Source organism: Python bivittatus, unplaced genomic scaffold (genome assembly GCF_059951505.1).
Source record: "Python bivittatus isolate LINGU-HERP-01145 unplaced genomic scaffold, Pbiv_v1 ctg000480_np1212, whole genome shotgun sequence".
NCBI classification, from domain to species: domain Eukaryota; kingdom Metazoa; phylum Chordata; class Lepidosauria; order Squamata; family Pythonidae; genus Python; species Python bivittatus.
The window spans coordinates 72,920,530-72,947,113 of NW_028277075.1; the positions used below are offsets into that span (position 1 = coordinate 72,920,530).

Sequence of the window (26,584 nt, forward strand, 5' to 3'; positions counted from 1 at the left end):
AAGCATGCTCGCATTCCTGGGACAAAGTGCTGAGTGAGACAGATCTGTGCAGCATGAACAGTATTTCACTGCATCTGATTCTTCCCAGTCTGAACCATAGTTTGTAAAATGCTTTTCCTAATATTACCACATCTAAAGAAACTTGGCTGCAATAGGGCCCTTCTTTTCTACGCCTCTTGCTGCCAGTGTTCTTGCATTCCCCTGGCCAGAGATGTTAACATCTTCTACAACTGGAGCTATGCAGAATAGAAACAGGACAAGTGAGTGAAAAGGATAATAGATAGGCTATTTAAGTCTGCCTCCTCTTTTGCCAGCCATACATTGAAGAGATCTGCCAACGTCTGCGTGGGTCTGTCTTCCAGAGGTTCATTGAGAGGTGAGTGCTGAGGAGTATAAACTCTTTTCAGAGCTTGCATTAAAATGATGCTGTGAATTTTCTTTGATTTTCAGCCAGACAGCTATGATTTGTTCTCCCCCCAGTATTTAGCTAGCCACCCTTCAATGCCAGCTCAGCACATTTACATGGCCCTGCCCGAGCTTTTTAAATGTTTTGTTCCGAGGATCTCCTGAGGATTCTAAAGATCTTTAGAATCTTTCTATGGAGCTTTTTAAAAGTAATATTTCTGTAAACCTTGAGAATTCCTTAAGTCAGCTGATTCTCTTGTATAGGAGCGTGCTGTTGGGCTACGTAAGGACCCACACACAGAATTTGCTATTGGTATATAGCAGCTTTCCCTCGAGGCCCTCGATATGTCTTTGATTGCAGTCCTGTTATCTCCAGGTAGCGTGGGTCTATTGCTTGCTTTTTTCAGAGAATCCTTGTCAGAAGGAGATTGAGGGAGAGAACCCTCTAGTTAACCCATAGGGACCTTTTCCAGAGGGAAATTATTGGGGAATTCCACTATGATAAATCTTAAAAGTAATATGGAGAGATGAGTATCCTTCTCATTCATTGTAGAGTGACTGGGGCATTTACTTGAACAAAGACATGATGATATCTTTTAAAGTCTGCAGATCTACGTAGGAATGAGATCCTATGAACACAGTGAATCTCCCTTCAAGATAAATATCCATAAGACCATTCTGTAATTTTCTGTGTACATATATAAAAAGACTTGGTAAGGTTTTTTCCCCCCTGAGAAAACTAGCATAGTTTATTTGCAGCATAGATGGAATATATGTATTTGTACATTTCATTTTTTTTCTCTTCCCTTTATTTATTTATTTAAAAGTTATATGAACATCATTTTAGGTTAGACTCTCTAACCTAAGTAGTAAACAAGAAATGTAAAAACCACAAAACATACGAAAACTATGATAACTTTACATTAACTACATTAATCTACATTAAATAGATTCTACCATGTATACAGTAGTCCTAGTAGAAGGCTAACATGGTTATAGATCAAGATAAGCAGGTATATCTTTAGAGCTCAATTGAAGGTTTACTACGATGGAGTCTGGAAAACATCAGTTATAGCAGGGACCATCATCCAGAATGCCTTATCCCTTGTGCCTTCTAATGTGATGCCAGAGTAGATTCATTGGCATGGATAAAGCTGATATTTTTGATAACCTGTACTTAACAATTCAGAACTTTAAAGCCAATACCAACATTTTAAATGTGTGATAGTACTGGTGCAATATAGATGTTACTTAACTGTAGAAACATTCATTCTCTACAGATAAAATCACAGTTATGGTGCACTTTTAAAAAGGATTGCTGGCCGCCCCTGCTATCTAAGAAAGTTCATCAGCATATGTGGTTTTTCATGGAGAATGAAATGAATGAGACCGAGTAGTTAAAGGAGGCTTTCAACGCCCAAAGAGTTTGTCCATAAAACAAATAGCCGTCAAGTAGGTCTCAGAGGACCTTTGAAGGTCCCAACTCTTTTAAATCAGGCTCTATGACAAGAGCATCCTTTAATAATTAAAAAGACTCTATTGGACAGCATTCTACAAATGCAGTGATGGCAAAGATTTTAGTAATGTATGAAGACCAAATATGCATTCTTACTATTTTCTGTTTGTATTTTTTTTCAAGTCTCCTGATATTCACATTTTAACTATTGATGTGACATTTCACTTATTTAAAATTTTAATCATAATTTGCTTCCTATAGATCACATCTTCCTAATTCATTATAAAAACTCAAGATTCAAAGTGTATTCTGTCACATATGTTGGGAGAGTTATAATTTGAGGCAAGAACATGTCTGACACAGCAATCATGCCACCTTGAGCTGCACCCAACAACTTTGTCTTAGTCTGAATGTTAACCATTCCCTCAATACTTGAGCCCTGTACTCAAGACCACCTCCTTCAGCTTAGGCAAGGAGGCAAATTGGATAATGCAGGCAGACAAAACTGGCTGACTGTTGGACTGATCAAAGAGTCTTTATAAACTAAGACTCTCTCCATCACTTAAGTTGCTGCTATACAAGATAGCTGGTTAGACACATTTGGAAGAGGTGAACACCTCCCCCTTCATCCAGTCAAATTTCAGTGATGCAAGCCAGGTTGGCATGCTGTTCCATAATTTGATAGAGATAATGCCTCATTTCCCATTAACCAATCTGGCATTCATTAACTGCACCTGGATACTAGAGGTAAGCATCCAAGGTCACTGTAGCTATGAGGTAATGGCATTAAGATGTCTTAATTGCTGCCTTTTCAGTTCCCATTGCCATAACACCCTCTGCTTGTACTGTCTTTATATTGCCTCCTATACTCTTTCATCTCTGGCATATTGGAATGAAAATCTCTGTAAATAGAGATTTTAACTAAAAGATCCTCTGACAATACAGATGCACTGATTGGGATTGAAGTCAATTGCAGGGGAAATTGTTTGCGTATATTTGTGAGTTCTGTCTTACTACTCCTCTTATTGTTTTAGTGACAAATTCACACGCTTCTGCCAGTGGAAAAATGTGGAGCTGAACATCCATGTGAGTACCTAGTGCTGGGAGGGCATTTCTGAGGTTGTGATAAAAATTGTCACGATGCACTAAGCACAGACTTGCCAGTGGCCACTTTAGCATGCAGATTTGCAGAGCACTCATAATGCATTGAGAAAGGAGATCCCAGCCCTAAGAAGCTCACAGTTTTCATAGCTAAAAAAAAATTATTGATGTCTGTTATTCATTTGGTAAATGAACTAGAGAACTGTGAGTGTTTGAGAAATGAATCCAGTCTCATGCTCAATACCCTAAAACAGGAACAGAAAATCCTTTGCTTTGGAGATGCTGGACTTATAACTCCCACTGTTCTTAAGAATGCTATTCTCCCACTGTGCTTAAGAATGTAACAACATCTAAGGAGTTACAGGTTACCAGTTCCTGTTTCAAGATACAAGTTTAGCCTACCCAGTGACACCTCTTTAGAATTAAAAGACTCACAAGCAGCTGTGACCAAAAATTAGGGAAGTATGTGTTGAAGGCGGTTCAGATCCAGTGATAAGAAGCCTAGGGATACGAATGTGCTTGCACAGTGCTATGGAAACAAGATTATGCTCACTTCAAGTTATTCTTGTTTTGCTCTCTCTTCCTTTTCCCCTATTTTTTTTTTTTAATCTTTTGCTGTGTATGGGATCTAGCTGACCATGAATGACTTCAGTGTCCATAGGATCATTGGACGTGGTGGATTTGGCGAGGTCTACGGCTGCCGGAAAGCAGACACGGGCAAAATGTAATATGTGGGATTGTCTTGTCATGCTGTGGTGAGAATTGTAGGAGAGCAAGTCAAGAATGATGGACAAAGGTTCAGACCCACTAACTGGCAGTTCCCACTTCCTTTTTGATATAATACTTTAATCGATGCTAGTTCTATATACAGAGCATCACTTGGTGTATAAAGTATCCCTGTCTGAATATTATGGCTGTGGAAAGTTGGGCCCGCAGGTGACTCAGGCCTGCTGTTCCCCAAAGGCTGCGCAGAAGACAGGAGCCTTTATTTGACTCCAGCAGCAAGCAAGCTTCCCTAAGGCTTTTTGCCAGCTTGCCTTTATTTTTGAGGCAGGCAGAACGTTTTCAGCACCAAGTCAGGAGTTTCAAGGTATCGGTGAACTCCTGTAACGAAACAAAAAACTTGATGCATACAATCCATATCTCAAACTTTATTCACTGATTGCTTCAAGAATGTTTCAAGAATAGGGAGCAACAAAATAGAACAGTAAAGCCTCATAGTGAGACCTAAGGGTTTGCACAAAACAGAAAATGTTTTGTTCAATTCCAGAACAAGCCTTTGCAATCCAGCAGTTCCCACTGAATCATTTTGGATCAGCCATAGTTCAGCAGAAGCAAAATCCAGTTATTCCAGTTTTCAAATGAAACAAAATGTAGAGGGATCCCTGGGGGATTTTTTGGGGTGAGTAGGGCAAACCTGCTATGCCTTACTCCTCTCTCCTCTTCTGCCCTCAGCAGCTCCCAATGCAGCATGTTCCACTCCCATTTGCCACTGCTCCCCCCCAACTTCCCAGCATCTTCTCTCCCACTGCCATTGCCAGTCTCCTTGGCTTAATTCCCCTGAGCCACTTTTGCTGGCAACAACTGCATTTTGGCCCATATCTGGAACAAAACAGCTTCATTTTGGTCTGTATACAGACCCAAACAACCGAAATGCATGTTTCAGTTTAAATGGAGGCGACCCATAACCAGCTGTTGTATGCACATCCCTTACACCTAAAATGAAGACAAGCAGCAGAACCAGCTGAACAAGACACAAAATAAGGATAAAAATACCCTTATTTAGAAAATAGATGAAATGCCGTTTATAGCCTATAAGAGTTGGAAAAATAGCCCTTAGTCACCAAAAAGTTAGTAATGAAACACAAATACATATTGTAAGACAGGCACTAATCAAAAGTTAACACCTAGAACAGGGTCTCCAATTAGAATCTTAATTTCCAGACAGATTCAGATGGAGATCCTTCAGACACTTTTTCCCCACAGCTGTGCTCCCCATCCATTAGCCACCCAATACTTCCTTTCAGGTTGAATGACCGTAAAGAGAATTGTGTAGGACAAGAGAAATGTGCTGTTTCAAATATAAATGTGTATATTGCTAAGCTTAAGATGAACTATAGTTGCCTTCTGCTGTGCTGGCTTGCAGGACTCAAGGAAGTGTTTTGTCCTCACAGTAACCCTTGCCTTGGTCATCTCTCAGTCTATTGCAGTGCGCTCTATGTGGTGCTATCTTTGAAGATGTCTCGAAGCTATAGCTGGTCCAGAATGCAGCAACTCGAATAGTTAAGGGCGCCTCTCAATCTGCCCATTTTTGCTGAAATCCATATGGCCCCAACCCTCCAGGGCTTTGCAACAGGCCTTGGGCAGATACATCATAAATGTTGTTGCTTCTTACAGTTGGGTTTTAGTCAAATTGATTTCTTATATTGTTCCTCAGTAGGAAAAAGTAAATTGATGATGATGTTATATCTATTTTTAATCTTATTTACGGAATAGGGTACGTAAACTGCTCAGTGTCTGGAGCAGTATATAAGCCCAGAATAAATAAAAAGTATCACTAATTAAAAAAAAATCCAACTTCCTTTAAAACCTTTACATTTTATCCACAATGCATCCCTTGTGGAGTTGATCATGTGCTTCTTTATTGCTGCCTTGGAAAATGTCCCTTCTCTAAACAAGTTAATTCAGTTACTGTCCTGCCAGGCCAAATATAAGGCTGAAAGAAACTGACTGCTTTCCCTCCCTCCCACATCCTGAGCATGAGCCAGCAGGAAAATTACCGGACAGTTTTCCAATCATTGGCAAGCTGGACAGTTATTGTTTAGGGTTGTTATGGAGATAAAAGGAAAGCTTAGAAAACATAGGATAATGTAGGGACATCTGTGATCAGGGAGAATGTGTTTTCATTCTAAATGTCTGAAGTTCCTAAAGGGGAGGAGAAGCCTTTATTCAGAAAGAGCATGATAAGGATATTGTGAGCTTCATTGGAAGAAGTACTGTCACATGGTTATGTTTGGAGGGACGTCTGCAGGGATGATTTCATGGATGGGAGCATCGTCAGATACTCTTGGCAAAAATATGATCCTGAGATCATTCCGTTTCTGACCTCTTCTGTTTCTTGATAGGTACGCCATGAAGTGTCTAGATAAGAAGCGTATTAAGATGAAGCAGGGGGAGACATTGGCTCTGAATGAACGCATCATGCTGTCTCTTGTCAGCACTGGGGTGAGCTTGGCTACTCTGTCAGGAATTGGGAGAAGTGGAGAGAATGCACAAGCTCTGGACCTACACCATACAAGTTACTGGTGGGCAGGAAGAGAAGTCTAAAAACATACAAGTGACAGTGGGGAGTTGCAATCCAAGCTGGCATGGCTATGGTTGGTTTTTTAATGAGCCCACCTGTTATGGAGAGGGAAGAAGATCAGTGCAGGAGATAGTGTTGAGTATGTGACTGGGGGCGTAACCAATAACCTAGCAGAAGGGATAGGATGCATGCATGCAGCAGTGTCTGCAGGAGAGAATAAGAGGTGCAGCGTAGCACGTCTGAAAGCTAGAGGAGGGAACGAGTTGTGGATGGAATATGCTGAAGAGAGAAAGAAGGGCAGGGAGGTTTCTTAGCGTGTAAGAAACACAGGAGGAGATGGGAGCTGCTGCAAGTGTTCACAGTAGGGTGAGGTTGTGAGAAAGCAAGAAAGGTTGCTATGTGTTGCGTAGGTATTGGTGCAAGGCACACTGCAGGAATTGTGGAATGGGAATGTATGGTCAATGCAAGAGGCAGCAGTAGTTTGTGAGGCAAGAGACTGAGGGTTTTAGTACACAATTTGTTCTCAAAGATTGTCAAATGCAAGCATGTATGTGTAATTGAATGAGTATGTACACAGTATGTGTATTGTAGTAAGTATGGAATGTATTAGAGATTGTAGAATGTACAGCAAAGATGCCAGAGGTGAACTGTGTGTGAGTGTGAGACGAAATGCATTGATCAATATATGGTGTGTGCATGCATACAGTTTCTTTATTGTTTTTTCTGTTGTAACTTTGTTCTTTGGATCCCTCCCAGGATTGCCCCTTCATCGTGTGCATGTCATATGCCTTCCAAACACCCGACAAGCTCAGCTTCATCCTGGACCTCATGAATGGTGAGAGCCAGGATCCTGCCTCTAAGAGCCCCTTCTTCTCTGCCATCCTCATGTGCTTTCCTAAACGACTCCTCTGCCCCTCGCTGTGTCTTGTTCCATCACACAGTTCTTTCCTCTCCTCCTTGCAGGGGGTGATCTACATTACCACCTCTCCCAGCATGGAGTCTTCTCAGAGGCTGAGATGCGTTTCTATGCAGCAGAGATCATCCTGGGTCTGGAACATATGCACAATCGCTTTGTGGTTTATCGTGACCTCAAGGTGAGCACATCCATCTCTTCTAGCCAATCCCACTGCTGTATAATGGTCCAGCAGAGCCACCATCACCATTACTAGCTTTCTTTCACAAAGAAAGTTGATTGCTGGTACGGGGCTTCAGTATCTCATTTCTCTTTGCAGATGAAGGATAGTTTTCTCAATGCATTTGGATTTCTTGCTAAGTGTCTCTTCCGTCTCCTACCTCGGAGCCAACATGATGTGGCCGAGGTGTTTGCAATTAGGGAACATTAAAATCAAGCTCTGTTGTCTCCTTTAGAAAATGGAAGTTTGATTAAAATTTGAATTATTTTATTGAAGAAAGTAAAACAATATTCTAATATCTTAATATTTCCTAGTGACCCACGTTCCTGTTCTAAGTATTTTGGAATTATTAAAATGTTTGATGTCCACTCTTTGAATCATAACTACTGCTTCATATAAAGTAGGATGGGATCATGTTTTGTTGCTTGTTTTGTATATTGTATCTTTATTATATTCCTCTGTAAACCTAGTCTATCCACTGCAGGAGCTGAATTCATCATTCAGAAAATGCCTCTTCAGTTCTCTGCAGAGATTTATCTTTATTTGGTTGACCCCAGAGTGCTGTTGCAGAGGCTCACGCCACAGTATGATAGAGGAGAGTTTAAATAGGCTGGGCTGATATGTCCTCTTTCATCACCATTTCTGCAGTAGCACTCTGGAGTCCAAGAAATAAGAATAAAACACTCCTTTTGTTAAACACTCCTCTGTCCCTGCAGCCAGCCAACATCTTGCTAGATGAGTTCGGTCATGTCCGCATCTCAGATTTGGGACTTGCCTGTGACTTCTCCAAGAAGAAGCCTCATGCCAGTGTGTGAGTATCTGAAATAAATCTCTTTTTTAGCCAGAAACTCTACTCTATATAAAACTAATTTTATAACAAAAATAAATATGGGAACATGCTTCCCTCCCCACCCCCTTCTTCCTCAGCTTCCCTAGTTATTGTGCCCTCCAGATGCTTTAGATTTCCGTGTCCATCACCCCCATTCAGGATGCTCAGTGAAAAGGGTTAGTTCAAAATATCTGGAAAATTTAAAACATATTTCTTCACTTCCTCTAAATCAATTTACATGCTCACGCTTATTTGTGATAGGGAGTGATATCATTCCAAGATGCTTCTAGCTCAGCCTGTCCATCATCTATGCACAGAATTTGCATAATGGCTATGTATACAGAAACTAAAAACATGGATCAACATATCACAACATTCCAATCTCCTGACTGCATACTTGGAGTCTGCCTTTTGCACTTTCTGCTTATATATGATTAGGTAAAGGGATATTTTCAGGGTGTTGGTGGTTAAACCTGTGTGCAAAGATCTTTACTCACCAGCAGAGGTAATTATTTATTTTGGTATTAGTATGTGGGCAGTTTTAGCAGATTATCCAGTTGGAGCCACTTCCATTAAGAACTTATTGGAAACACACTCCCACAGATCATAATTACAATTTAAAAACGTAATGCAAGGGGGAATTAGTAATTGCTTCCATTTACAAACCAGATAAGTTTCGAAAAGTGCAGTGCAAATCTCTGATACACAAGTAGACTAAGCTCTGTTTTCCTTTGACACATCCTGCTAAGGGTCTCTAGCCTGATGCTCTGCTCCTTCTGATTCTTGGTTTGGTCCCCCCTGCAGTGGCACACATGGGTACATGGCACCGGAGGTTTTGCAGAAAGGTGTGGCCTATGACAGCAGTGCTGACTGGTTCTCTCTAGGCTGCATGCTCTTCAAACTACTGAGGGGGTAAGTGGCCAAATACGTCGGGGAAGTCCAGTATGTGGAAGCATGATCAGTGGGATGAGATGTAACTGGCAGGAGAAACGGGTTAATTCAAGTAGTTGGCACTGCAAGACAGTAGGAGGGAGAAATTTCCTGAATTTCCTTTAACGTTCTCCTTGTTCTTGTTACAGGCATAGCCCTTTTCGGCAGCACAAGACTAAAGACAAACATGAAATTGATCGCATGACACTCACTATGGTAAGTTACTTTTGTTTATTAAACTTGGTAAGGGGTGAACCTTGATCCTGATCTTCCCATCTTTGAGCTGTGCATCTCTCACTCCTTTTGCTCTACAAAAATGGTATCTACCCCCTCTACTGAACCAGTCCTCACCACAAAGAGTATATTTGAATCCTCGCAGAGGTCAGCAACTGGATTCCCCCACTGCTAAACTGTGTGCCTACTTGATAGCTTCATGTGGATTTGAACATCTGTCCAGGCATTTGTTCTGAAAATGGTTCCCTGCTAATTCCATCATTCAGTATTTTGGTAAAGTATTTAACCTAAGATTCTCTTCCATTGCCTCATCTTAATTCATGTCCCAAATCTGAGAGTTTCAGTTTTATACATGGCAGGCAAGTATAATTAAGACCCAAGAAGCCTGAACAGAAGTTCCACTTGGCTGTAGCTTTGCCTCCCAAAAACCAATGGGCAATTTCACTGTCACTCAGCCACCACTATTAGAAAACAGGAAATAAGAGTGCCTCATCACACAGAATTATTGTTGAGGATCAAGAATATGAAACATTCTTGATTCTCAGCAATAATCAAAATATTAAAAAAAACCCAATGTATTCTGTTTTAATCAAAAATAGAACAATGTATTTTAAACAAGTAGGACCATCAACAAAATACAGTACTGTGGAGTGCACTTGTTCATTGTTAATCAGCCAGCTATGCTAAGCTGTATAGTTTCCCTACAACCTGGTTTTCTGGCTTCATTTAGTGTTTCAAGACTATAGATCGTGTTCTCTTCCCACTGGACTTCTTTTTTTAAAGTTCAGCTTCTGCAGATCTTGGGAATTCCCCCAAGCCTAGCTATACCTCCCTTTTGATATGTAGGGTACCATTTTGGCCAGTTAGGAACAGCAGTCAAGTCTGAAATAAGAAATAGGGGGAAAGGGTAAGTACTTAGAAGGAGAAGGCTGTGGTGCCCAGCACTAGCTCAAGATATTTTACTGTTTGAGGCAAAGGACAAAATGACACATCCAGACTGACTCAGCCAGATTTATAATTGAATGCTACTTCCCTTTTATCCTCCACTGTATCTCAGAAAAGTTTGAAGGACTACGGGGCTTTTGTTACATGCTCCATTACCTGCTTCATACTGTAATGGAATTGGTATCTTGCCTATCTTGGAAGCTGACTAAAACACATATAGAAAATGCCAATATAGAATTATCAAAGGGTCTTCAGAGTGTAAAACAGGCCTTTCTGAAACAGACCCAAAGGCCCACCTAGTCCAGCATCCAATTTCTGACAAAGAAGCTGAAAGGCTAGTCGTGAAAATAAAGGAACTTGCTGTTGTTGCCCTCTTCCTCAGGAACTGGTATTCAGACTTATACCCTTTCTTAATTTAAAGATTCTTTTTATTTGTCTTGACTGAATAGACTTGTTCTGAAATGTGTGTCTTTGAAAGTGATGTAATCTGGAGACCCTTGACAGTGAAATTCTAGCTAGGTGAAATAGAACTGACTTTCAGTATTTCTGAAATTACTGCTAGTTGCTTTTATTGGGTAACTTTAAGTGTTGATATTGGAAAGACCATACATACAAACATACACACACATCATGCTATTTTCTTTTGGCATCAAGCATTGTTACACAAAACACAGAAAATGAGTGAGAAACAGTAAGAGAGAGGAAGGCAGGCAGGCAGGCAGGCAGGCATGAGATAAGAAAAGGTAATACAGCTGAATCTAGTTTACACCAGCTGCTGCTGCTGCTGCTGCTGCTGCTGCTGCTGCTGCTGCTGCTGCTGCTGCTGCTGCTGTTGTTGTTGTTGTTGTTGTTGTTATTATTATTATATATCTTATATATAACTCAAGGCATTATGTAGCATAGTATATACTATATACAGTTATACAGTGTAGTATACTGCTCCCAAACCATCTTTACTTCCACTACTTCTATACACTGTTTCATACATTTCTTTTTAAAACTTCCCACATCTTTCTTTTTGAGGGTCTCACCAACTCCGTCCAAATGTGACTTTTTTGGTCTTCCCTTCCTCTCAACCCGCTTGACTTCTGCTTTGCAATGCAGTCTTTGTCTTACTCCTTCCTGCTCAGTGGTGAACCATTTACTAAGCATACTATTTTATTCTCATGTGTTTTTTTATTTTCATCATATACTGCTTTTATCCCATACCACAACCAAACTTTTAGCTCCATATTTGAGTAAAACATTTCATAATGTAAGCCCTGTATCAAAAAGCATACAGTAAACTATCTCATAGTTAAACTAACTGGTCTGCTGAAAAGCAAAAAATTCTGTCTGCCTAATTCCTGCCAGCATAAAGCTTTACTGTAGTTCCCAAATTTTGATCATTATCACCTATCACACCTCTTCAGTCAAAATTCTGCCAAACATATTTCCAGCAAATTAATCCCCCTGTACTTTTTATATTCACTGTTGCTTCCTATCCTTTTGTAGAGAACAATAAAAGCATTTTTCAATTGTCAAGCACAGATGGAGTTCTCACACATTAAATAAGCTGTATTCCACATCCATATCTTAGTACTTTTCCAGTTACATCATCTGCAGCCTTTTTCAACCTTCTCACAGTACAAAGGATATCTTTTGCATCATTTTTGCTTGAACACTAATATTTATAGAATTTGTTTCAATTCCATTCTTCAACATATCATTATCATTCCCATACAGAACTTTAAATACCACTTCCAGCATTGCCTCACTTCAGTTTTAGCCCAAATTATTTTATCACTTTTATTTTTAATTTCATTCACTACTGTAATCATTTCTTAGTCCCCTTCCAAAACAATTTTTAAAATCACTGCATCAAAATCAGTGCATTTTCTCTGCCTTCTTTTATTATTAACCATTCCTTACTCTCTTTAAATTCATTCTTTACAACTATACACATCATATAATCTTCCTCATTTTTATAGCAGCTTTAAATATGCTTTTTCTCTCATCTGCTGATACAGACCTCTGCTGCCTATCATGGCTTTCCTCAATTAAGGCTTTCATAGAATGTAGGACATAAGTTTGAGTAGGACAGGGAATGTATAAAGTATGTTATTAGCCTTATTCACATCCCACTTACAACATTCCCTGCTAACCATAAGGATGGTACTGGTCACTTTGGGCACCTTTCAGCCATATGCCAGAAGTATAACCAAAGCCCAGTTTTAGCTCAAGCATGTTCATACTATGCTGGGAAAGTTTGGTCTCTCCAATGTAGAGACTTCCTTGCATGCCAACATACAGTTGCCTGTATCCCACTAACTAGGAGGTACGTGTAGTGTATAAATACACTCAGGACATCTGGGAATGTTTTACCATCAAATATGAAACCATGAAGAGAAGTTGTATTTAGAATTGATGTTGGTGAACCTCTAGTTAAAATGAGCTGTACAATTAAGTGGCCTATGAAATAAAACAAGGTGACTAACTGAGATGGCCATTCTCAGCCACAGTGGTCTGAGAAAGCTCCAGGACTACAAAAAAGGGGCTTGGGATCTGTAAACAACCTTGGAGCTTGACCTCTCTTCTGGAATAATTTTCCTCAACTTGGTGCTATCCAGATGGCATCAGGACCACAGCTGCTATCCTCCAAAGCCAGCATTGTTACAGTTATGAGGGACATAAATAATTTCTGCATTAGTGACTTATAAAGTCTTTATAACACCACCAAGCCATTTGAGGATTTTGGATGTTGTAATCCTAATTTATCTGGAGATCATCAGATTAGGAAAAGCTTGGATAAAGATCTGTGAGATGTTTGTAGCAATCAGCTGAATTGTATGAAGTGATTTGGAAAAAAAAGGTAGCTCTGCCTGTTTAGCTCTAACAGGAGGCCAGTAAACACTGGTGTCTGTTGATGGTAGGAGTGCAAGTGAATGTTTGTTTGGATGAAGTGGCAGTGGTTTAAAACAACTTTTTACCTCTTCTGATAATAACTAATAATAATAAATAATAGCCACCCAGCGTCAGGCAGCGTACAAGTTTATTATTATTATTGCTGTTGGTCACACAGTCAGCCAGTTGTTTAGACTGGATTTGGCATTTTTATTCACCTGTTGAGTCCTTCCCAAGGACCTGTTATCATCATCATCATCATCTGAGGACTTTTGTACAGGGATGGGGAACCTTTTTCCTTTGAAAATTTCTTGACACAGAAAGAACCCTTTGTGGCCACTGCTGATAGTAGGCCGACTAGAGTTATAAATAGGTGGAGTCTGCAAAATTGTGTAGCTCTTCTTCCTCTTCTTTACTATTCCATTCCATTTGAACCCATACTTCTTTTTTGCAGAAACATGTGCAACCACAGAATGGAAGAGAAAGTGATTCCCAGTGGGTCTGCAGTTTTCAAGCAGCAGAATAATGCTGAGGGCTATGTGAAATGAAATTAGGCTGACTGCATGTAATTTTTAGGCTGCATATTAGGATTCTTCCTTCCTTTCTACTGGGATTATGATGGCATTGCTTTCAGACCCAGGTTATTCACTGGTTTCTGTGGGATCTCCTACAGCTTCTGGAATAGGAAATCTTGTTCTTTCTGATAGCCTAATGAATAACAAACAATGGTTTCCAAGGTTGAAGGACTTATGATGTAGAGCCCTGATGGGTTCTCCTTGGTTTCCTCTGACCTCTCCAATCTCTCAGGTCCCTTTTGGCTAAACTTGTCCTCTTTTTTTCAATAGGCTGTGGAGTTGCCAGACTCCTTTTCACCTGAGCTACGTTCTTTGCTGGAGGGACTGTTACAGAGAGATGTCAACCGTCGGCTGGGTTGTATGGGCCGTGGGTGAGTCTCCTGCCAAGGTGCTGAAGGGACTAGGTGGGATGTAGAGGAATATCTGAATGGGCCACAGTTTTAAGGTTACTCATCTTCATGTCAGTGATTGAAAAAAATCTACACAGAATAGAGTTGGGTTTGGAACTCTAACAATTCATTCACTTCTCATTTAAGAAAAACAAAAACCTGTAATGAATGAAGAACGTATTCTTTTCGTATGCTTGGCTATCATGACTTGTTTCCCATATCTATTACTGTAGAAGATAATATGAACAAAACATCAGAACTTTACTTTTTTGGAAGTTAATGTTAACAGAACCAGCTTCACAGAAAAACATTTCCCAGTATTTGGCTGCTGGCTTGGTTTTCAAGGCTGCCAATTTTCTCCATTCCTCAGTTGCAAATTCAAGCCACAATCTGATAAATCAGTGTAGATGACCTTGAAGCATGGATGTACCAAGAGAACAAAACGGTGTTATGTAAACTCCAATACTATTGTTTTCTTCTAGGTAAAGTTTTCACGTTCATGATTTTCTGATTAGCATTGAATGTAGATCAGGAGTTGAAATCCAAAGGCTTTCAGAACAATAATAAATAGCTAATTTGAAAATATGAATTGCTATTGCTTTTTTAAACATTCTTTTCTGAGGAAGAAAGATCAGCCAGCCTTGTTTTTGCATTTTTATTATCGTTCATTTACCATTTCATAAAACAATAGATTACTCAATTTATTTCTTTTCTTCCCTATCCCAGTATAAGATACACTGCCATCTTGGGATAAATGCATATAACCCCAGATTTGGTATATCTCCTGTAGGGATGAACCAAACCTTTCCTCGTGCCATGCATCTGATGAAGTGGGCTCTTTTCTGTGCATACCCCTCTTATGATTAACTGTATACATGTTGTTGCTTAAATGTATACTCTACTATTAATTTCTGGGGCCAGACAATCCAGATTCTGAAACAGTAAATGTTTTTGTTACTTATATATACTATGCAAATTTAGCATGTTTGCATAATTTATCTTGGAGTTTTGTTTTGTTTCCCCCCCCCCTTTGGATTTGCTCTTCATAGGAAAGAGAAAGAGCCCCACAGAATAACAGAGTTTCAGTTCCCTTCTCGTACCTCCAAAACCATTAGAAGTCTTACTCAGTTACTTCTCTAGTTTCTGAGATTTTAAGCAGTATTGTCTATATATTTCCAAACTGGAGGAGAAACATGCTTTTTAATATAAAAATAACAATACTAGTTTTGAAGTTCATGGAATAGATTTTGTACAGTGATTTGTGCTGCTTCCGCACCCATGCAGAATTTTTAGTTTTGTAACTGCAGCAATAGGCACATGTACTTTTCTGAGCAAACTAGGGATTCCAGTAGAAGGTAGTAGTCCACAGATGCTGATGTGATTAGGTTTAGCTGAATTTTCTTAAGTTTTAAATTAAAAATTGAAATTCCACACTAATGGAATTCCTCACTAGTTAGAAAGATACATGAACATGATCAGTTGTATTTGCTGTTTATGAAGGTCATGTTGGTTCCAATTTTTTATCCTGCCTTCTAATTCCAACTATCGCAAAGTCAAAGATGAAGTCACTATTATCTCTTCTATATTTTCATTAGGTCTCTTGAGGTAAAGGAGAATCCATTCTTCCAGGGTGTGGACTGGCAGATGGTTTTTCTCCAGAAGGTGAGTAGAGAGTAGCCCCAGTTGAAAGGCTGATGGGAAAAAAAATAAAAATAAAACCTATTTGAGCGTTACAATGAAAAAAAAAATGAAAAGATACGGCAGCAACTCTGTTCTGCTCCTTTGCTGACTTTATTTCATTATGTCTTTGTAGTATCCACCGCCCTTGATTCCACCACGTGGGGAGGTAAATGCAGCTGATGCTTTTGACATTGGCTCCTTTGATGAAGAAGACACCAAAGGAATTAAGGTACACGTGGAGAATCTCCCAGAATTATGGTGACCTCTGCTGAGCAGCTGCAATTTTCTCTTATGTTCTCAAGCCTGAGGGCACTTCTATTTTAAAACTGATATCCCGTTTTTCTTCAAAAAGAACTCAAACAGGTTGAACTTACATATAGTGGAAAGACCCAGGCAGTAGAAGATGAAATTTCACAAGGGGCAGTAATACTGTGTTTTGCCATCAGGGAATAACAGTGCAGACGAGCCTTCTCCTTCTAGTGTCTGCCTAGGAATTCTGATTAGGCTGAAGGCTGGTGCTGAGAAAGGACTGGCACAGAGTAACTTGTGCAATTAGATCATTCTGTTTTAGCCTCTGTGTCTAGTACCAGCCAAAGTTCTCTGGGAGGCTTAGAAGCAGAACATGATATTGATAGTTTTCCCTTTGTTTGCCTCCAGCAATTGGAACTATACGCCTGCAGTAGGAACTATAATGCATCCAAACATTGAGAAGCTATTCGTCATTGCTAGTAGCTGTATATTTGTTTAATACCTTGTTGCATTAACTACGTCATTGGCCACTCTCTCATCTTTGAAAATTAAAAAGACATTGATTAAGGATACAGTGGAATCTTAAATTAACAGACAAGGGAGGGAAAAGGGTGTCTCTTATTCCAGATTGTCAATTAAATTGGAGAGTATGCCATTATCTTCATTAAATGGATACAAATATGTTATTTGCATAATAAAGTCATCACACAAGTGACATAAATCACTGCAGAAATTTTGTCCATTGCGTGCAAAGTCCATTGTATCAAGGTCCAGTAAATCAAGGTTTTACTTTATTACTCAATACAGTTTCTCTTTTGTGGAAGAAGTATCCTAGAAGAAAACTGCATTGATTTTTATTCTTCAGTTCAGGGGCCTTCCAGTAAGAGCAATGTGTAAGTGACTAATTCTTGTCTATTATTAGACAAGAATTGTTCTATAATAAAAGTAGTGCAGTTCAGGAACTAATATATATTTTCTGAGCTTTCTGGCTTGGAGTAATATGCCCATAGGTTTAGGTTAAGAATTTCCATGCCAGCTTAGGACAAATGTCCATCTAGCCTAGCACTTTGTGGCCAGCCAGATGGAACAGAGGTAGCCAACCTCTGAAAAGGTGGCATGGGAATTAATTGAAATCTCTGCAGAGATTTATGGAGGAATATGCTTCTAGATGAGAAAAGTGCTGAGGAAGTTAGGAAGTGCTAGAAAAGATGGGATTTGAAATATCTACAAGGAAGTGTGCAAGTTGTGAATGTGAACTGATAGAAGGGACAGAACTGGAGCAAATAATACTGCCAAGGAGAAAACAAAAGGCCTCATTTCAAAAGTCCAAACAGAACATAAGCAGAACACTACTGAAACAGACTGAAAGGCTGTTGTGAGGAACCCAGAAGTAGGTAGCCTCTCTTGCTGTTGTTCCCAGCAGCTGATACCCAGGGGCATGCTTCCTCTGATCCTGGAAATATGGTGACATAACCTGCTTTTCCTCCCAGCTATTGGATAGTGACCAGGAGCTCTATCGCAACTTTCCACTCACCATATCAGAGCGCTGGCAGCAGGAGGTGACGGAGACTGTATTTGATACAGTCAATGCTGAGACTGACAAGCTGGAGGCCCGCAAAAGAGCAAAGAACAAGCAGTTGGGCCATGAGGAAGGTGAGCTTCATTGCTGTGCTATACAAGAAAAGCCTTTGCCAGAATTCGGAATTATTCTGATAGCATTTGCTTTTGGAAACTTGGTGTTTCTTCCCTGTTCTTAGTGTGGGAAGACGGTCTGGATTCATTGGTACTAGTCCTATTCTGCTCCCTATAACACCCCACCTTTTTGTTAGCCTTCATATTCTTATCTTTACCTATTCTGTACAGATTATGCCTTGGGCAAAGACTGCATCATGCATGGCTATATGTCAAAACTGGGGAACCCTTTCCTTACTCAGTGGCAGAGGCGATACTTCTACCTCTTCCCAAATCGGTTGGAATGGCGTGGAGAGGGAGAATCTCCGGTAAGGGACAAGCTCTGTTCCAATGGGTGGAAAAGATAGAATATCAGATTTAGGGTTGTCTGCAGACTTGCCATAGATGAATGCAAGAATTTAATTTTGATTTGTGTGTGTTTAGGGGGATAGTGCACAAAGATAGGCATGTGATTGTGTGGGTTTAGGGGGATAGCGCAGTGCCAGGAGAAGAGGGAGACTCTTTAGATATAGGTAAAACATGCAGCATGTATGTTTAATATGTGTGTTGGAAATGGCTTTCGTTAACCAGATATTTGGTGGGGGTGGCATTACAGCAGTCCCTGCTCACTATGGAAGAGATCCAGTCAGTGGAGGAGACACAAATAAAAGATCGAAAGTGCATCCTGCTTAAGATCCGGGGAGGCAAGCAATTCGTTTTGCAGTGTGATGTGAGTTGTTTTTTTTATTTCCCCTCTCATACAGTCTCTCCTAAGAGTCTTTTTTGGTGGTCTATTTGATCTTTTGTGAAATTAAACTTTTGCATCTGTCTAAACAAGATGTTACATTTCTCTTCCATACAAAATAGAAAAAGAGCAAAAATAGGCAATAGAAATTCTTGTGCTTCCTGTTCTTGCTATTTCACTCTAAGGTAGTCTGCGTTCCTTTTTAAGAGTGGTGGTTCCTTAAAATCTTTATTATTAGCTGCCTCAAAGACTGGGGCAGGAACTCTTTTCAGTTTATGGAAAATATGATTAGTGGTCATATATGCTTGGCAAACTTCTCAGAATAATCTATGCCTATTAAGTTTTCATGCAGAACTTAGCTGCATTTGCACAATTATTTTATTTATTTATTTATTTGTTGGATATCTCCCCCGCCCATCTCCCCCACAATAGGGGACTCTGGGCGACTTACAAAAAACATTAAAAACTATAAATATATCTAAAACACAAATACATCCAGCATTAAAACAATACTAAAAAAGGAAAATCCAAGAAGATGGAAAATCAGGCTGCGGACAGCTGGCCACTATGGGGCTAGCCATCCCCCTGCTTGAAGTATTCCCTCCCTACCCCAGGCCAAGTGGCAGAACCAGGTCTTCAAGGCCCTTCGGAAGGCCAGGAGTGAGGGGGCCAATTGCACCTCCGGGGGCAGAATGTTCCAAAGAGCGGGGGCTACTGCAGAGAAGGCCCACCTTCTGGACCCCGCTAATTGGAGTTCTTTTATCGAGGGGGTCCGAAGCATGCCCTCTTTATGCGATCGGGTGGGACAGGTTGAAGACATAGGGGAGAGGTGGTCCCTTAGGTAACCTGGCCCCATGCCATGTAGGGCTTTAAAGGTAATAACCAACACCTTGAATTGAACTCAGAAGCAAACTGGTACCCAATGCAGCTCGCGGAGAAACGGTGTTACATGGGCCCTTCTTGGGGCTCCAAAAATAGCCCGTGCGGCCGCATTCTGGACCAGCTGTAGCTTCCGGATACTCTTCAAGGGTAGCCCCATGTAGAGCGCATTGCACTAGTCTATCTACTGCAATGTCTAAGTAGTCTATTATTGCCTAATCTAGATTTACAAGAGGATCAGAAGCAGCTTGTATTTTGATATTGGGAGGCAATAAGTTATCTGGGTGCAAGAGATTTTCCCCAGTCACTGCAAGCCGAATTTATGTTCTCTCTAGATAAGCACAAGCTAGGGAAACAAAGCTAAGCAATTCTGTCTTGTTGCTTCCAGTGGACATCTAGTGGGAGTTTATCTTGCTAAATAACGTCCCAGATGTTTGTAACCAAAATGGTTTTGCAATTTTCAGGTTCCATATGCTGCAGAATATGTGGGCATTAAAAAGCATTCAGGGCAAACAATAAGTGGATCTTCAGGGGCCAGAGCTGTGTTGATAGGGTCAGATTGAGATTCTGTGCCTCCAGTTGCTTTCTTCTGCTGGGAGAAAATACTGGTGCTAATAGCTGGCATAGAGAGATGCTAAGCACTAAGGGAATCCCTGGAAGCTTTAATCATTTATATCTAAATATTAAAAGGATAGCGTTTGCTGATTTGGGTTAGCAGCTCAAGAATCCTAATGCACATTAAAGTGTAATTTTTTTGCAAATTCAGATAAAATGGATTATAAGTGGTGTTGGACTATAACTCCTAACCACTGTTCATGTTTGAACAGTCTAAAGGAGTTGCAGTCTAAAATATCTGGTAAGTGCATTGCGTACTCCTCATTCCAGCAAAGAACCAAGGGATTCTTTAAGGAGGCACCACCTTTTTGTAACAAAGGCTCTGGATCAGTTTGTCACAATAGGGGGCAAAGTCTTGCTTACAGTATGAAGAATAAGACTGATGAAATGTAGTTTCCCTCTCCCACCCCCAGTGAAGTTATTGCTATTGTCTTGGAATATGCCTTTTCTGTGCCTCACCGTTAATCCATCTTTTTTTTCTCCCAGAGTGATCCTGAGCTGGTGCAATGGAAGAAGGAGCTGCGTGATGCCTACCAGGAAGCGCAGCAGCTGCTGCAAAGGGTACCCAAAATGAAACATAAGCCACGCTCTCCAGTGGTAGAGCTAAGCAAGGTCCCACTGATTCAGCGCAGCAGCAGCAGTACCAATGGCCTCTGACCTTCCTTGACTTCATTTCCCATCCTTAATTTATTCAGCTGGGTTTGCCCACCATCCCCACCCTCTCTCCTGTCTCTTCTTGCTGATCATTGTGACGTCCCCCCAGCCTCCAGGGATATAATGGGGGGTGGGGTATTCAGAAAGTGTGGGACAGGTTCCTTCCTCCCCCATCCCCTCTGCACATGGGGATTGATAACCATTTCAGGGGTAGGAGTCTGATAAGGTGGATAAGAGTCTGCTCATTCCCTACTGTGCAAGGCTGAGATTAAGGCCTTGCCCCTAAATAGGACCAACAGAAGGAAATGTTGTGAAGTGTGCTAGGCATCTTGAGCAGTTCCTTCCTACTTTCTCACTGTGGTGCCAAATGTGTGCCAAAGTACACATGAGGAATACCACAGATCCTGCTATGCCTTGTTCATATGGTATTATGGGCATACACGTTGTCTAAGATGAGTCCTCTTACACTAGCAGAGATGAGGAGAAATCTGCAAGACAATCTGAAATCCAGACCCTTTACCTTCCCATACCGAGCTCTGATAAGGGTTCCACCGTAGATCCTGAAGAAATCTATTCTAGTTCTTGCCAGAGAGATCTGAAGGATGCATTTTCACCCCCTACCTTTTGCTCAAAGAGTGTTGGGTAGGTGGCCATTGCTAAGCATAAGCATCTCTTTCAGAATTGGCTGGGGTTCCACTCCAGGCTAGGGATGAGGTCTGGCCTTTAAACAATTACACTGTAATAGAAATTTTTAACAAAAATAAAAATATAGTCCTGTTCTTTCCCAGTGCTCTGTCCAGGTCCTTAAACCTTACTCTAACCCTCTTCTTATCCCACCATTCGCCATTCCAAATCTGATACTTCTGACCCAGGACAGCAGCTGCTTCTTCAGCAGCAGCCTTAGGAACTGAAATCCTTTGCTATTCCAGGCCTGAACAGGCATTCTCAATCAGTGGTGCCAAATTTCAGGATGGTTTTTGTGCCTGTCTCAGTTGGCCTAGTGGAGATTAAGTTGTACTCCCTGTGACCCCAGGACGGATCTAGAGAAACCCCTGTGTTTGCCTTGCCCAGAATATATTAACGCCTCCAACTCTTCTCTTTGAGATGAGATGAGAACTGCCCCTATTTCTGCTGTCCCCACTGCCAAAATCCATGCTGCTTTGCTGTGGAAAGAGGGAGGGGCAGTGGGTTTCATGCCAAAAGCGATTTGGAGCTGCCTGAACCTCACTTCGTGGCCTCTTGAGGCTGGAGCTGGACTGCAGTAGCTGGAAACAGCCTGATCAAGGCCTTGTGCCAACTCCCAAGTGTCTGAAGGATTCTGTAAATAAATCTGTGCCAAGGGGCCAGGGTGGGTTTGAAAAGCTAAGCCTGCTCGTCTCCTCCCTTCCAGTATGCCTTGTATGAAACAGTGTTCCCTTTCAAGCCCCCCCGCCCCAAGCATTATGATTTCTCCCACAGGATGGTGAGAAATCTCAGGTTGAATCATCCCCGTACCCTTCCTCCTCCCTTCATTTGCAGTTAATGGGGGTTGGGGTGGACGGCTTTCAGTTGGGGGTCAGGTCTCATGCCCCAAGCGCATGCAATTGCCTCTGCTGCATGCCCCCTCCCCCCATGTGATGAATTTTGCCTGTTCTGCCATCTGATTCCCCCCTTCCTTCCAAGGAAGGAGGAGAGGTGGAATAAAACCCCTGTCCCTGCAGTGTCTGTAAATATTGATCTCTGGTTTGTTTCTCTGGGTTATTATTATGGATTTTTTGCCGATTTTTGAATGTGATTTTAATGAGTGGGATAAATACTGTTTTTATAATAAAAAATCCAAAACCCACAGCTGCATACTATGAGTTCTTCTGTGGCTCCTATTACCAGAATGATAAAAGAGGTCACCAACACTGACCACATGTATACATATGCTTGGGGTATGCAACACAGGAGGTAACCAAGCCTCTTCTCAGAGGACATTTGCTGGTAGGGAGAGCGAAACAACCATTCCATGCTTTTAGCTTGAGCCTGTCTAAAGAATATGTTTTATCTCTTTATAACAGATGCTGCTTAGAGAAGCATTATCTTTTACTGCCACTAACCCTACAGGCTTCTCTCCCATTAGACAGGAAGGGAGGCCTTGAAGATAGTGTAGACAATGGGAGTTGATGGCCCACTTTGGAATATTAACTAAGGTAATAATTTCTCATCCCTGTAGCTTTAAACAAAAGCCATAGTTCCAATCTTGCTTCCTATAACTGGGCCTAGATTTACTTGCCAAAAGATCCAGTGGCCCATTATCTTCAGTACTGGAAGTGGTCATGCAGGGATAGATTGAGGGAAAATGAGTCATTGAGAGTTGGGTGGCATACAAGTTCAATGAATTATTGTTATTTATTATTGTTATTAAAATGATCACTAGGGGAATGTGTCTAGCACATGTGAGTGTTGCATGATTTTAAGAAGCAGTAGCATTATAACACCCAGCTAGATGAAAGTACCAGACTGATTTTGTTTGATCTGGAAAGTGAAGCAGGGTCAGCCCTGGTTAGTTCTCAGATCATCTGGGCTCTAGGAAAGCTGCAGTATGAAGATGAGGAAAAATACCTTAGAAAAAGGCAGCGGCAAGCCATTCTTATATCATGCAAGGAAATCTGCATGGATGTATTCATGTAAATATACCAGGAGTGCCCCAGGAAGTAGCAGCACATACGTTGGTTGGTTGGTTGGTAGGTTGGTTGGTTGGATTTATATAGCTGCCCATCTCACATATGGGATTCTGAGCGGCTTACAATAAAATAGCTGACCCTGGCTGATCTTGAAAGCTATGCAGGATTAATCTTGGTCAGCACTTGGATGAAGACCACCTGGGAATTTCAGTGCTGTTGATTATGCTGGGAAGACACCCCGCCCCCCCAAAAAATCCAGCAGGCAAACAACTTCCATATTGTTGTTAAGAAAACTACATAAATGCAGTCACCAGGAGTCAAGCTTGACTCAATGGCATCTTTACATATTCATTTGATATTATAGTTATATCAATCAATAGGCTGGATTACCCATCATACTCAGCCACAATGTGATTTGTTTGGTTTTCACATACTATGATGTGTGAACTAGGCCACTGTAATTCGGAAAGCAAGTTCTGGTTTAGCAAAATTTGTAACTACGGCTAATAACAGTTGGGAAGGGAAAGTATGCCACTTTCAATTTTATAAATCCTGGCTGCATATGCTCTCCCCTATAAGAAGATATATATCCTTCAAAATACAGTTTTTCAATTAAAATCTGTCTTTTGGGAGAGGGGAAATAAATGTATTATTCATTGTGAGCTATATCACAAGCAATATATAAAAAGTAACACAATGGTAGTCATGGCTAGATTTGTACATTGAACTAAATCCTGATTTGTCTTCATGAAGATTGAACAGGATTTAGCAGTTTGGTTCATACAATAAGACAAAATTAGTCCACTTTATGTTGAAGTAATAGGTGGATCTAGTCAGTCCATAACCAAGGCTTTTTCAAATAGCTACTGTCTGTCTGCCTAGATCCCCCGAGAAGCAAGAAATGCAAATTAATCCCAAATTGCTAGTAGTAATCCAGAGCACAAGCCTATTTCTCCAGATATGTTCTCTTCATATCAGCAGATAGAATCATAGAGTTGGGAGGGCCTGTTTACGTCACTGGGTCCAGATCTCTGCTCAGTGCAGGACTCCCAATTGAACCAAGCAGATAGCAGATATTTCGGGCAGATTTCTTGGATCAAATCCATTAACATGAAAACCATCAAACACTCAAGAGTAGTAGCCTAGTTCCTCTGATATTGCAGAAGATATTTAGGCATAATTCATATACTGAATTATGCGCGTGAGCTGAATTGTGTTCCAGCCTTGGATGTTGCAGGATCCTGAGTATAGTATCCAGATCACATGCTGTGCTTCACATGAACTAAGCATTTGCAATATTTTAATAGACTGAGGCAATACTGCCTAGAGTGGGTACTGCTCCACTGCCTGTCACTACGCATGATCCCTTGATGATATACCTAGTGTTTTCTGCAGTTTCAGGAAGGACCACATCTTCCTGTAACTTTCTTTTCCTTCAACTATCTTGTATTGCCATTAAAAACAGGGAAAAGAAAAAAGAAAAAGAAACCAACATATACTCAGATTAAGCTGTTTGCAGGTATATATAGTTAAGCAGAGCTTAACGTAATGTTTGTCTCAAGCTGAACTAAATCCCAAGTGTAATACTTATTTCTGGTAATCTTGGTTATGTAGGTTGATTGAAGGAATGGCCAGTCATGAGGCTGCCACCATGTCTTAGTCAACTGTAAATAATGCACTGACTGGTTGACTTTTGTAATTTACAAGCAAACCTCAAACTAGAGTATTCCAAATTAAAAAGAAGAAAACTGGCTTTACAAAGATGCCGAGTAAACATTTGCAGTATAATTTTGTACTTGTCTGTTCAGAAATAAGCCATACTCACTGTATTCAAAGAAATCTATTCCTAAGTGACAACAGAGAGGTAAAGCCTTACTTGAGTGAATAGACAGGCTGAGCATGTGGGGAGGGGGGGGTACCAAGATTTACCCAAACATGATGAGAGGTAAAAATGCATCTTCTTGGGATCTGTTTTCATGAGTAACAAAGGCAGAACCAACTATATATGTTACTAAAATCATTTCTGGAGAGATACAGTCAGGTCCAGAAATATTGGGACATCGACACAATTCTAACATCTTTGGCTCTATACACCACCACAATGGATTTGGAATGAAACAAACACAATGTGCTTTAACTGCAGACTTTCAGCTTTAATTTGTACATCCAACTCAGGTGAACAATGTAGGAATTACAACAGTTTGCATATGTGCCTCCCACTTGTCAAGGGACCAAAAGTAATGGGACAGAATAATAATCATAAATCAAACTTTCCCTTTTTAATACTTGGTTGCAAATCCGTTGCAGTCAAACACAGCCTGAAGTCTGGAACGCATAGACATCACCAGACACTGGGTTTCATCCCTGGTGATGCTCTGCCAGGCCTCTACTGCAACTGTCTTCAGTTCCTGCTTGTTCTTGGGGCATTTTCCCTTCAGTTTTGTCTTCAGCAAGTGAAATGCATGCTCAGTGGGATTCAGGTCAGGTGACTGACTTGGCCATTGCATAACATTCCACTTCTGTCCCTTCAAAAACTCTTTCGTTGCTTTTGCAGTATGCTTTGGGTCATTGTCCATCTGTACTGTGAAGCGCCGTCCAATGAGTTCTGCAGCATTTGGCTGAGTGTGAGCAGATAATATTGCCCGAAACACTGCAGAATTCATCCTGCTGCTTTTGTCAGCAGTCACATCATCAATAAATACAAGAGAACCAGTTCCATTGGCAGCCATACATGCCCACGCCATGACACTACCACCACCATGCTTCACTGATGAGGTGGTATGCTTAGGATCATGAGCAGTTCCTTTCCTTCTCCATACTCTTCTCTTCCCATCACTCTGGTACAAGTTGATCTTGGTCTCATCTGTCCATAGGATGTTGTTCCAGAACTGTGAAGGCTTTTTTAGATGTCGTTTGGCAAACTCTAATCTGGCCTTCCTATTTTTGAGGCTCACCAATGGTTTACATCTTGTGGTGAACCCTCTGTATTCACTCTGGTGAAGTCTTCTTTTGATTGTTGACTTTGACACACATACACCTACCTCCTGGAGAGTGTTCTTGATCTGGCCAACTGTTGTGTAGGGTGTTTTCTTCACCAGGGAAAGGATTCTTCGGTCATCCACCACAGTTGTTTTCCGTTGTCTCCCGGGTCTTTGGGTGTTGCTGAGCTCACCGGTGCGTTCCTTCTTTTTGAGAATGTTCCAAACAGTTGTTTTGGCCACGCCTAATGTTCTTGCTATCTCTCTGATGGGTTTGTTTT

The 26,584-nt window shown here is 40.9% G+C and overlaps 1 protein-coding gene across 2 annotated transcripts in view; it reads left to right on the forward strand.

Annotated features, from left to right (window-relative positions):
- Positions 1-22,521, forward strand: part of GRK2 (G protein-coupled receptor kinase 2) — a 39,154-nt gene extending 16,633 nt beyond the window's left edge. The window contains exons 6-21 of one of the 2 annotated variants that reach the window (XM_088146285.1): positions 315-376; positions 2,896-2,947; positions 3,595-3,686; positions 6,088-6,187; positions 7,023-7,101; positions 7,230-7,360; positions 8,116-8,210; positions 9,033-9,140; positions 9,308-9,374; positions 14,066-14,166; positions 15,780-15,846; positions 15,998-16,093; positions 17,604-17,766; positions 17,977-18,113; positions 18,401-18,514; positions 20,510-22,521. In XM_088146285.1, coding sequence (XP_088002411.1) covers positions 315-376; positions 2,896-2,947; positions 3,595-3,686; positions 6,088-6,187; positions 7,023-7,101; positions 7,230-7,360; positions 8,116-8,210; positions 9,033-9,140; positions 9,308-9,374; positions 14,066-14,166; positions 15,780-15,846; positions 15,998-16,093; positions 17,604-17,766; positions 17,977-18,113; positions 18,401-18,514; positions 20,510-20,680 — 1,635 coding nt within the window. In that variant the 3' untranslated portion in view covers positions 20,681-22,521. The remainder of the gene's footprint in view (positions 1-314; positions 377-2,895; positions 2,948-3,594; positions 3,687-6,087; positions 6,188-7,022; positions 7,102-7,229; positions 7,361-8,115; positions 8,211-9,032; positions 9,141-9,307; positions 9,375-14,065; positions 14,167-15,779; positions 15,847-15,997; positions 16,094-17,603; positions 17,767-17,976; positions 18,114-18,400; positions 18,515-20,509) is intronic. The other variant, XM_007430951.4, reaches the window with a different exon arrangement.
- The last annotated feature ends 4,063 nt before the right edge of the window (positions 22,522-26,584 follow it).